The 13,228-nt window shown below is 40.1% G+C and overlaps 1 protein-coding gene across 1 annotated transcript in view; it reads left to right on the top strand.

The window, feature by feature from the left end:
• Positions 1-61: 61 nt before the first annotated feature.
• Acot9 (acyl-CoA thioesterase 9) overlaps positions 62-13,228 on the top strand; it is a 33,114-nt gene continuing 19,947 nt past the window's right edge. The window contains exons 1-3 of the mRNA XM_060374734.1: positions 62-8,340; positions 10,449-10,494; positions 12,891-13,061. Of these exons, the coding sequence (XP_060230717.1) occupies positions 8,226-8,340; positions 10,449-10,494; positions 12,891-13,061 (332 nt within the window). The 5' untranslated portion in view covers positions 62-8,225. The remainder of the gene's footprint in view (positions 8,341-10,448; positions 10,495-12,890; positions 13,062-13,228) is intronic.

Below are 13,228 nucleotides of genomic sequence, written 5' to 3'. Positions count from 1 at the left end.
CAAGGTAGACATTAAAGACAAAAAAAGCACTCTCTTCCTAAAGTAAGGAAAAATAAGCTGAGCCAAACTCATCATCAACCTAGCTTCCAGTTATGAAGTACGTGTCAGGTGGTAGGCATTGTACTAAGGAAGCCAGATGAATTTTCACTTTATCATCACAAGTGTGTATCGTAAGATGAAGAAAGAAATTCGGGCAAATTGTCCAGCGTTAACATGTACCTAGCATAGGCAACATCGGACTTTGAACCCAGATGAGCTCTCTCTGGTATGTCAGTGCTTCACAGTCCACTGTGGCTCACACGTCTGCAAATCTTTGAGCAGAGAGTGAGTTGTGAGCACCTTCCACATTATCAGATGTGGCTAGCTGACCCCCGTAGTTCATGCTCATTGACCTGTAACAACACAAAGCTTTCTGGCTACATCTTTTCTCTAGACTCACATTTTAATTCAGATGAAGTCTAAAAGTAGTTGCTTATACGTTTGCAATTAGTTTGTGAAATATAAACAAAGCTCCCTATATAGCCACAATAAAGCAGAACTCCTACTACTTCATCACTCAATATATCAGTCACTTTATTGTAATTCTATGTGTTCTGTGTAGTTAAGAGGCCTGGTATCTAGAAGACTCAACCCCTTCCTTTCTTCCTCACTATTCAAATCCCCTTGATGGCCATCACTGTAAGTGGTGGGCTTATTACTGGCCACCTAGCAGGTGATTAATAATATGCATTTGGAAATGGACATGAGGATCTAAGTGCCATTCAGGTGATAGCTTACCATCAGAATTTTAGAAAACAGCCTTTTAGTGAAGTTAAAGACTTCGTACTTTATAGAATGGATTTGTGAGAACCTTAACTCATCCATTACAATTAGACTCCTAAGATGTTCTTTCTACATGAACAGAGATTTGTGTGTGTGGAATAAGCCTTGTCTTTTGCCTATTTATTGAGGCACAGTTTCACTAATTCTCGGTTTGGCTGGACTTTTCTGCGTCAGCCAAGCTGGTCTAGAACTTCAGATTGTCTTACAGTCCTAAGTGCTGTGATTACAGGCACACACCATCATACCCATCCTGTCAGATCCTTGTTCATTTTTAGGTAGTAAATTTCTTTTGATCTACTCAAAAAATCTAGCATTAATGTGTGATTCAGGAACTTTTTATCATCTAAGCATCTGGCAGTAACTATTCAAATGACAAATTTCTGCCTTGAAAGTATCTAATATTTTATCACTGAAGCGGTGTTGAAGATATGTTAATTTCTGGGTAACTACACAAAATACTTATGTTCCTGACTTTTCATAGTAACTGATACAAATATCCCGAGTTAGATACTATACCCCTTTCTTGTTTGTTCTAAACGTATCCGTGAAAGTCCACAGGTCCAAATGCCACCCTAAACAAGACACTGGGAGAAAGCAATTCAAAAGGATGGCCATTGCTATACTAGAAAGAACAGGCCCAGGGTCCTGGGCCCAGGAGATATTCACCTCCCTGCCACCATCTAGAGAAGACCTGCTTAGCGAGGTGTTTGACCCTCAGTGGCCATGGCACATTTTTTAAAAGCTAAAATCCCTTAGTTGTGGGACCTAGCATGGAGAGGAACTAGATCCCCTGCAATGATCTAGCCCATAGGCAGCTCAGTCTCCAAGTGAGTTCCTTAATAAGGAGAGCAGGGGCAGTCTCTGACATGAACTCAATTGCCTGCTCTTTGATCACTTTCCCCTGGCAGAGTCTCCTTTCCAGGCCACAGAACAAGAGGATCCAGGCCAAGCAGTCCTGATGAGACTTGATATGCTAGGGTCAGATAGTAGGGGAAGAAGACTCCCCATTTTCAGTGCACTAGGGGAGGATGATGGGGGGAAAGGGAGGGAGGTTGGAAGGAGATGAGGGAAGGGCTACTATTGCAATACAAAATGAATAAATTTTAAACAAAATTTAAAAAAAAGATAATAAAAAAAGTATTGATTGGCTTCCTAATGCTTTTAGGGCTTTTTACGGAGTACTGTTCCAGTAGCAGTGAAGGGACTGTTAAGGGAACAGTTTTACTGTCTAGCTGAAAATGGAATGAAAGAGCAAGGAGAGGTATTATGGGAGGGTATATGGAGAGGAAATGAGAGGAGAAAATTAAGTCCTCTTGGCTTGAGAGTAGGCTCAGCGGCTAAGGGTTATTTGTTTTTCCAGAGGACCCAGGTTCAATGACTTCAGTTGCAGGAGATCTTGAACCCCTGTTTTGACCTCTACAGGCACAGGCATACATGCAAGCAGAACACCCAGACATATAAAAATAACATCTCAAGAAAATTTTTAAAAAGAAACGGTTTTAATCATTGAGCTATTTCCCAGCTCCTACCAGACCTTTCTTGAGTTCTCCTTCCCTCAATTTAGAAGTCCTTCCTTCCACTCTTCATTTCTGTTTCTTTCTTGTGAGTCCTTTGAACTCTGAATTTTGTCAAAGTCTAGTAGAGGAGTAATTCCTATAAGAGTACAGACTGTCTGAGGTGATTGGAGTATTTGGTGTTTGCTTGTGTAGTGCTCTCTCTTTCTCTCTCTCTCTCTCTCTCTCTCTCTCTCTCTCTCTCTCTCTGTCTTTCACACACAACACACACACACACACACACACACACACACACACACACACACACACGTCAGTCATCCCGCTTGATTTTTTTCTGCATATAGAAGTAATTCCTCAGTGTAGTGGGCGAAAGAATAAACTTGCTTGTGCTGTAACTGTGTAGCTTCACTCATGCTTAGCAGGACCCCTACACTCCTAACACCCCCAGCCTTGCACTGACAATGCAGTAACTTTTTTTTTGCAATTTTCTCCATATTTGGAACCTAGGATGGATCCAGGCTGTTTCTAGTCACAACTTGAGGTGACTTTGTGGCTCCCTAGGCAAGCCATGGAGAAGTTGAGATTCTTGGGCTTCTTTCATTACAAAGGCTCAGTCTCGGGCTTCTGTGGCCTGAGTATCCTAAAGGATGCATTTGCAGTTTCCTCTAAAACCTTGGATGCATTTGCAGTTTCCTCTAAAACTAGCCTCCTTATTGCAGATAAGGAGGCTAGTAAAGTAATCTGGAGGTACTGAGGGACTGGGTGTTGATTAAGCCATTACCCCGCCTCTTTTATTTCAGCTCTTTACCATCTAACAGTGAGGCTATGCTCTGACCACAGTGCTGTTAAGAGATTATTGTCATTTATCCAACATTGCAGAGTGGATTTACACAACCCCAGATGAAATAGCCTAGACCAAATGATAGAGCTGACAGCTCCTGGGCTGTAAACCTATAGCACAGCACTGAATTGACAGTGTGAGTAATTGTAACACATTTGTAAGGTTTTTTTTTTTGTCTAAAACAAAAAGATAGAGTAGTAATATGTAAAATATAAAAGGTGTACTTCTTTACCATTAATGGAGCTTTAAGACTAGAAGTTGTTCTAGGTGAGACAGCTTAAAAACACAAATATATGGTACAGCTGTTAAAAATCTGTTCTTCATATGACTGTTCTATAAGCCTTTTTTCAAGTTTTAAGATATATAGTTCAGGGATTAGAGAGGTGGCTGTATGGTTAAGAGCTTGCTGCTCTCCCAGAGGACCTGAGTTCAGATCTCAGTACCTGTGTCAAATAGCTCACAATCACCTGTAACTTCAGCTCAGGAGGGTCAGTGCCTTGTGTTGGATGCCACAGTCACTCAGACATGCTCACGTGCATGTACACATTCCCATATATAGATGCACACATACTTTGGCCTCTCAGATACTGACTGCAGGCATGTTCCGTCATCTTTGCTGTTATATCTGCTGGAAATTGAACCCAGGGACTCAAGCATGCTAGAGGAGCACTCAAGCTATTCAGCTATATGCTCAATTTATACAGTGATTTATTTTTTTTTTATTTTTAAGTGTTCAAATTGCCTTTGAATGTATTTCCCAATTTTTAAGGCTGCACATGTAAATTAGGCCCCCAAGACTAACTTTCCAAATATGTCAACCCAGGTGTTTTTCTGCATTCAATTCTACCTCTTTATGTTACTGAGATTTCAATTTGGGGCTGTTTTGTCTTTCAGTTAATGGTAGCAATAGAAATGATTAGTGATTTTTTTTCAGCATGTTCTTCATATATGTATGTGTACATGTTGGGTGAGGTGATGTATGTACATGTATGTGTTCGTTTGTCCATGTTTGCACAGAGAAACCATAGGTCATCAGGCATCCTGCTCTATCACATGCCTTATCCCCATGGGACAGGAGCTGTCACTGAGACTACAGACTATCGTTTAGGCTAGACTGGCTGGCCAGTAAGCCCTGGTAATTTTCTGCCTCTGGGGTTATAGGTACACATGCGGCCACACCTGACTTTTTATGTGGTTGCTTATATCTGAATCCAGTTCCTCCTGCTTGCACAGCAAGCATTCCTATCCACCAAGACGTCTTCCCAATCTCTCCAGTGCTTTCTATTTAGAAAAAAAGTGTGTCTATGTGTATACCTGCAGGATGTGTGTTTGTGTGCATGTGTGCCATAGTGTGCATGTTGTGGTCAAAGGACAGCTTTGTAGAGTCTCTTCTTCACTTTAACCTTTCTGTGGGTCCTGTGGATTGAACTCAGGTTGCCAGGATTGTGACTGGATCACCTTCCATCCTCTGTTACGTTATTTCAGACTAGGTATACTCTGTTTATGAACCCCAGTTTATGAGATGGCAGGATAGAGGAGATTTGAATATACATAAAATGTATAATAGATTTGAATATACATAAAACGTGTGCAATGGTGAAAAATAGAAAATCTAAATCACATTCTGAGAAAATTCAAATTTGAAGATTAAGATCAAGAAGACTATTAATCTGTGTAGAAAAGTACAGAAGAGGGAAAGGTTACTGTGTAAAAGAAGTCACTTACTGATGATGAATAAAGAGAGCATAAAGACTAAAGTCTTTTAACAAGCATTTCTGTTTTAGTGGGACAGCAGGGATTACGTCATCGCTAAATAAGATGACCAGATGGCTAAGGTGTTAAAATTTCCAGTGAGCAAGTATGCATAATTATGTGTTCTTTTGCAACTGTATTAATAGGCTTGGTGAAAGGTCAGACTTATTCTAGCAACATACATTTGTCAAAACTACATGTAAGTAGATTTAAAAAAAACATTTTTAAGTAATTTTTTAAATTCTAATTAATTAAAATTTATTCGCTTTACATCTTCCCTGTAGCTCCCTCCCTTTTCCCCTCCCAATCCCACCTTCCCTTTTCCTTCTCCACTCATGCCCCTCCCCCAGTCCACTGATAGGGGAGGTCTTCCTCCCTTTCTGATTCTAGTCTATCAGGTCTCATGAGGAGTGGCTGCATTGTCTTCCTCTGTGGCCTGGTAAGGCTTCTTCCCCCTCAAAGAGAGCTGATCAAAGAGCAGACCAATCAGTTCATATCAGAGACAGTCCCTGTTCCCCTTACTAGGGAACCCACTTGGACACTGAACTGCCATGGGCTACATCTGTGCAGGGGTTCTAGGTTATCTCCATGAATGGTCCTTAGTTGGAGTATCATTCTCAGATAAGACACCTATGTCCAGATTTTTTGTTTTGTTTTGTTGCTCTCCTTGTGGAGCTCCTGTCTTCTCCAGGTCTTATTATTTCCCACTTCTTTCATAGGGTTCCCTGCATTCTGCCCAAAGGTTGGCCATAAGTCTCAGCATCTGCTTTGATACCCTGCAGTGTGGAGCCTTTCAGAGGCCCTTTGTGGCAGGTTCCTGTCCTGTTCCGTTTTCTCCTTCTTCTGATGTCCATCCTCTTTGTTCCAAATGGGGATTGAACATTTTAGCCAAAGTCCTCCCTCTTGGTTAGTTTCTTTAGGTGTACAGATTTTAGTAGGTTTATTCTATATTACATGTCTAATATCCACTTCTGAGTGAGTGTATACCCTATGTATGTCTGCTTCTGAGATACTTCACTCAGGATGATCTTTTCCTGTTCCCACCATTTACCTGCAAATTTCATGATTTCCTCTTTTTTTTTTTTTATTGCTGAGTAATATTCCATCGTGTAGATGTACCACAATTTCTGTATCCATTCTTCAGTGGAGAGGCATCTGGGTTGTTTCCAGCTTCTGGCTATTACAAATAAAGCTGCTACAAACATGGTTGAGCAAATGTCCTTGTTGTGTACTTGAGTATATTTTGGATATATGCCTAGGAGTGGCTGGATCTTGAGGAAGAGCTATTCCTAATTGTCTGAGAAAGCACCAGATTGATTTCCAGAGTGGTTGTGCAATTAACAAAACATTTTTACTGAGTGACTTTGACTGAACACTGTAATTTAGTAGCTTGGGCTCCAAGAAAAGGTAAAAATGTAATTTTTTCGTTAATTATTATCCTCACATTATGTAGGAAGAGTTTGCTAGTAACTTGAGCTAGAATGATTTGCCAGTGTTTGGTATTTTTGATCCCTTCTGTAAGTTTCTAACTGTGCTTTCACATATCAGTTTGCTAATTTCTAGTGTGTGTGTGTGTGTGTGTGTGTGTGTGTGTGTGTGCGCATGTGTGCATGTGTGTGTGCGCTCGTAAGCTCCTGTGTTTGGGAAAGAGTCTCACTTTCTAGCCCTCCAAGTCCTGGAACTCATTGTGTAGACCTGGCTGGCCTTGAACTCACAGGGATCTGCCACCACACCAGGCTGATATATATGTTATTACTGATACAGTAGTATACGGCCAAGAGTCAACACTTAGGCAACAGTAAGCTAAAATCAACTTACCCAGTTTACTTTTGAGAAGATTGGTAAAGCCCCTTGGGGTACATAGCTTTTATTTTATTTCACTAGGGACCTAGGACATTTCTAGACAGGTCTAGTTAGTACTTTTCTTTTAGTGCCAAAGAGCTGATTCATAGTTCAAAGATGATTAGTTTGTAATTGACTTGATCTTATCTTTTGATGAAATATGGAGTGATAATAAAGAGCAAAGTAAATGTTCATAATTATTGTGCTTATTTGCTTATCAAATTAGTTGTGGGATTCTGAAGCCAAAAAAAAAAAAAAATGGAAAGGACAAGACAAAATTGATTAAACCTGGTTCAGTTCATATCTTTTGCTTATTTTGCAGATTATTTGCAGATCTGAGGAATTAGTTGGGCTGAGAATACAATAGATCAGTGGGAGAGCCCTAGGCTGGCATTTTTAAGGCCCTGGGTTCAATACCTAGTATGACAAAATCAAAAAAACAACAAAAAACCGTGCCAACTTCCAATTGGTGTGGCAGGTGTGGTAAGGCACAGCTTTTGTAGCACTCAGAAGGTGGAGGCAGGAGGATCAGAACCTCAAGGTCATTCATTTTCAGCTACATATCAAGACCATGTAAGACCCTGTCTCAACAACAACAAAAAAAGCCAGGTAACTCTTGAGTAATCCACACCTATCCTGGGGTCTGTCCTTTCCCTGAGTGCCTCTCTTTCCGTTAATGTTCCATGTTTAATTCTGTCTTTAAATGTTTTCCTGACAAACTCTTGCTTGACTCCTCCTTTCAGTGGACTGAGGGAGGAGGAAGGTGGGAGAAGGAGGGAGGGTGGGACTCGGAGGAGGTGAGAGAGGGGGCTACAATGGGGATATAAAGTGAATAAATTGTAAAAAAAATAAAATTAAATTAAAAAATAAAGCCAAAGTAGATGCAGGGGTAGGGGTTTGAAGGCACAGTGGTCTAGCTTGCATGGCACTAGGTTCAGTCTTCAGGCACACACATGGGGGGAGGGGACAGGCAGGCATAAGGGCTCATAGACCCTCCCTTAAAAAGTAGAGGCAGTCTGTCAAGGTGGATCAGTGAATAAGAGTACTTACCTGACAAGGTGAGTTCCATCCCTGGAACCCCTGTAAAAATTGAAAAAAAGAAGCTGAATATTCTTTAGTCCCAGCATTCTCATGGCAGGATAAGAGAAAGAGACAGGAGAATCATAAGGAATCTCAGAGGCCAGCTAAGCTGGAGTTTGTAGCATGGCAGGAACAGAAGAGACACTGCCTCAAAAACAAGGTGGTAGGTTACCATAGACTCCTGAAGTTGTCCTCTGGCTGCTGCACATCACGAAAGCACACAAAAGGAGTAATGCAAATGATTAAGTACCCTTAAATCACACACTTGGGGACTGAAAACTCCTATATACTAACATTGGTATGTGGCTAGATACTCTGGAAAAGGTGAAATTTTGTAGGTTCCTCGAGAAGCAGCTCTGGAAACTATTTTAAGTATGCTTTCTCTTCTTTTCAGGCTTTGTTTCTTGAACAAGGGGCTTCTTACTCATCGCAGAGGACTGGCTCGAGGATCCCTGTACAAAGTACAAGAACCGTTAGACATACGTGAAGGCAAGCCTGGTTGTTTTTAACCTTTTGTGCCTACATGATGAAAAAGCCCATTTTGAGGGGATGGGGGAAGAGGATTGAAGGGTGGGACCAGAGGAGAGCAGAGAGGGGGCTGTGGTAGGGATTTAAAGTGAATACATAAATAAATTAAAAATAAATGAAAAAGAAAAGCCCATTTTCCTTGGTAGGTACACAGAATGATAGTTTAGAGGGAATGAAACATGCATGTTAAAGATTTATGTTTAATTAATTACTGTATATGTGGTGTGCACATGACTACCTGTGCATGTAGAAGCATCAGTGTTTTTTTAAACAAGTGCTTCTGAGGCACCTGATATAGGAACTAGGAGCTGAATTCAGTCTTCTGCAAGAGCGCCACATGCTCTTAACCACTGTCTTATCTCTCCATCCCTGAGGTATACATGTTAACTGTTGAGGTTTCATAAGCACCCTATTTATAAAATAATGAAGATAGTTCACATAATAGCTTGAGGTAGATACCAGAGTGAGAATCTGAGTAGTTCCGAGGAGCCTTGGGGACTGAGCTTTTCTTATTTCCACTTTCTGTATAGAGGTACAGAAGACTAGACCACAGATCTAGTGCATGAGTAGGGAATGAGCCTGCCATTTGTACCAACCTAAACACTTGCCTGTAGTTATGTTAGAGAGACCTTGTTAATATATGCTTAACTGCAGTTAGTTTCACTTACTATTATTATATGCAGACTCCCGCATTCCTTAGAAATTAGGAGTACTTATTAAAATTATGACCTCTTTAAAGGGTCTAGAGAGAGAGAAAGAGAGAGGAATGTGTATAAAGTTGAAAATTCTTGGTGCTCAGCCCCTCCACTCTTAAACTAACCAAACTAGTGAGAACCAAATTATGTCAGTGAGCATCAGTAGTCTGTACACTGTTTGGGCTATTTTGTATACATTTTTTACTCAGGAGGAATTTCAGAAATAAGATAATTTACTAATGGTTATGTTTTGCAATTCTTTATGATTTAACTGTAATTAGTGCACCAAGTTGGTGATGTATACTCTGCATTCTGAGAAAAAAGCCACCACTTCCATGAGATTACATCTTTTTCTAACCATAACTGGTTTTGATCATTTAATTATTGAACTAGTGTAGCTACATTCATTTTCCCGTGGCTGGAATGTGTATTTTGAAATGCTAGGAAAAAAACATTATTTGAAATATTGTATGTTTATTTTCTAATTTCAATTTGTTCCTGACAATTTAATTATTTTCCTTTTTCCATATAGCATGTTTAACTATCCATGGGAATCATGGTGTGTGGTAATTAATTTCAGTTTTTCTCTTTAGCATTTAATATTTTGTGTTAAGCTAATTCACTCTTGTACGGTGGACATTGATTCATTAAATTACACTCTGCTTTACCTTTCTCTGTTTTAAACTGCTCTAATTAGAATTGTGCAAATATTTAAGAAATCAATTTCAATACAACTCAGTTTTGGATATTAGTATTAGTTGCTGAACTAAGTAATTTAATCCAATACTGCCTATAAGAAGGTGAGTGGAGATTCTGTTTATAAATATCTTTTGTTTCCAGACTCGGAAGATAGCTGAATATGTAAAGTCCTTGTCATGCAGGCATAAGAACATGTGAGACTGTGAGAACAAATATGACCATGATAGGACACAGAATCTGACCGTTATCATCCTGTCTCTTGCCTTTTCTCCCCTGTCATGCTTAGTATTGAACTCAGAACTTTGCATATGCCAAGCAACTGTTCTACTACCAAGCTATGGACTAGTATCCTTAGTACCCACGTCAAAAAACCGCATGTGGTGGCAAACACTTGTAATCCTAGCACTGAAGACAGGGAGTCATATGGATGGATATAAACAAGCCTCAGTAATTGCCCAGAAGTATGTTAATTTGCACTAAGGAAACAGTATAATTGTGAAAGCAGAAGCCTGATCCCTCTCCTGAGCTGTTTGTTGTGGTATTGAATGTGAATTCATGAATTTTTTGATGCCTTTTGAGTATGTGAGCATCTTTACTTAGTTCCTGAGCATCTTTTCCTTACCCACATTCACTATTTCTTTGTTCCATGTAGTAAAGTCTATTTTTTTTTTTCAGTTCGGAATAAGCTGGGGGAGATAGTAGGTGTATCCACAAACTGGAGGTATGTACTTTTGTATTTCAACCCCAAGGGATCATACTAAGTTATATGTAGGCTTAGTTGCTGATCCTCTCTCATGGATGGAGAGTCCTGTGTGGAGACAGGGCTTTTCTGATAGGGGGAAAGGAACAAAATCTTAACATATAAATCAGTTGCTGCATCATCACTGTGAAAGAATGTGATTTATTTATATTGTGAGTTTTCAAAACTTGTTTCGATGTATTTGCTGATTCTCATAAGGAACCTTGTGACATTCTTAGGACATATTCCATTTTTACACATAATGAAAATGAAAGTCAGAGTTGGAACTTGAAGTCAAGTCTTCTGACTTTAATATATTATGTAACTTGACCCCTTTATTAAAAGGTTTATGGTCTGGGAGAGTTCTGTGGTTTGGGCGATGGGTAGGGCAGCTCTTGTCCCATGCCTAGACCTCCTTTGCTGAGAAGGCAGGGAAAGGCCAGATCCAAGGTGGTTCACTGTTTGTGAGACCCCAGCTCAGTCTGGGAGGTTGAGAAAAGGCTTGGATGGGTAGGTTAGGGGCACTCACCAGCCAAATCCCCAGAAGGGACTTGCAGATAGGTTGCTTCCTGGAGGAAGTCTAGAGGTTGGTTGAGGTGCAGACTAGGCCAAAGTACTGCTTGTGAGACCTGGGATAGATGTGGTAGGTTGCAGAAAAACAAGGATAGGGTTGTAGGAGGTATTCATCAGGCTAGACCCTAGAGGAGGACCTCCAACATCTGGGTATAGAGTTGGGTGGTGAAGGTGGAGCAAAAGGACCTGTGGGTAGATTCAGGTAGGACAGGTCCTAGTAGAAGTCTAAAGATTTCCTGGGGTGCAGGAGGAGGTGGTCAGACTAGGATTGACGTGTTTAAAACAATGTCAAGATGCAACAAAAGTTTTTAAAAGTTGTACCTGGTGGTTTTTGACTCTTTTCTACCCAATCTAAAGTAATTGACAATTCACATCTACTTTTCCCCCCAGGAATTTGGCTTTCAAAGGGCTATTTGTGTTGACAGTGTTTCACATTCTCAATTTAACTTTTTTCTCTGACTTGAGTATGTTTTATAAGCTTAACTTTTGGCAATAATAGTTTATCTTTTAAACTTGGTAGGATTTCTTATGTAATTGTGCAGTTAACATTTAGTTTCCTGGTTTTTTTTTTCTCTTTTGTCTTTTACTTTACCCTTATCTTTCCTTCTCCTTTTGTCTTTTAAGAATGCTTTCTTGAGCCAGGCAAGGTGATAATACCAGCACTGCAGAAGGCAGAGGCAGGCAGATCTCTGTGAGTTCAAGGCCAGCCTGTTCTGCAGAGCCAGTCCAGGACAGCCAAGGCTACAAGGCTACACAGAGAAATCCTGCCTCGAAAAAAAACAAAAACAACAATAACAAAAAATGTTTTCTTCCTTTTTGCCTTCATTTCTGCTTTGCATACTTTCTATGGGTATCATTTTTTTTCTCTCTCTCATTTGTCTCTTTTTTGAAACTGAAGGGAGGGGATAGAGGAGGGAGAAAGAGACAAAGAGGAGAGAAAGGAGAGGAAAGTGAGACTATGAGAACAAATATGAGCATGATAGGACACAGAATCTGACAGTTATCATCCTGTCTCTTGTCTTTTCTTCTTTCTCATGCTTAGTATTAAACTCAGGACTGCATACCCCAAGCAATTGTTCTACTATGAACCTAGTATGCTAGTATCAACAAGCTTTTTCTTTTCTTTCCTTTTTTTTTTGTTTGTTTGTTTGCTTTTCATGAAAAGGTTTCTCTGTATAGCCCTGGCTGTCTTGGACTTGCTTTGTACCTGGCTGACCTTGAACTCACAGAGATCCACTGCCTCTGCCTCCCGAGTGCTAGGATTAAAGGCATGCACTACCACCACCTGGTGGATAAGCCTTTTATTTCATAAAAATATTTCATGTGGATTGGTGTTTTCCCTGCATTTATGTATGTGCAGTAAGTGTGTGCCGTGCATGAGGAGGGCAGAAGGTGGAATCAGGTCCTATGGAACTGAAGTTACAGGTGGTTATGAACCATTTTGTGAGAGTGGTGTCAAATCTGAGTCCTCTGCAAGCAGCCAGTGCTCTTAACCACTGGGAGATATCTCAGACTCCTGGAAAAACTTTTTGATCCATTGACTATGTGGCTCATTTAGATGTATCTATATCACTAAGTATGTGTTTCTTAGGCATATGCCTAGTTTCCAGCTATCTCAGTTGGCAGAGCATGAGACTCTTATCTACAACCCTAAAATGTCATCAAAAATGTTCAGTTTCCCCGATTGGTTCATGGGAAGGTAATGAAGTTCTTCCATTTACCCTGTCTGTCCTGTTTGAGGGGATGGGTACTGGAATTATGGGACAGCACTGTTCTTGCTTTATGACCTTACCTTTTCTTCTCAGAGACCACATAAAAGCAATGGAGGAAAGGAAGTTACTTGATAATTTTTTGGTTAAATCGCAGAAAGACCTCCCACCGAGGAAAATGAAGGACAGTTACATTGAAGTTCTCCTACCATTAGGTAGTGATCCTTCACTACGAGAGAAATATTTGACTGTTCAAAACACAGTAAGGTAAAACTGTTATTTTCATTGTTGTCATTTGTTTTTAATTTTTTCTTTTAAAATAACTACTGTGAGATATAAACCTTATAGTTCATCTATTTAAAGGTATGACTAGTTTTAGTATAGTTTTGTATAGGTATCACTACAGTCAATTTTAGAGCCCTTTCTTTATCTCA

Source organism: Meriones unguiculatus, chromosome X, assembly GCF_030254825.1.
Source record: "Meriones unguiculatus strain TT.TT164.6M chromosome X, Bangor_MerUng_6.1, whole genome shotgun sequence".
Classification (NCBI taxonomy): Eukaryota; Metazoa; Chordata; class Mammalia; order Rodentia; family Muridae; genus Meriones; species Meriones unguiculatus.
This window is presented reverse-complemented; position numbering and strand designations above follow the sequence as displayed.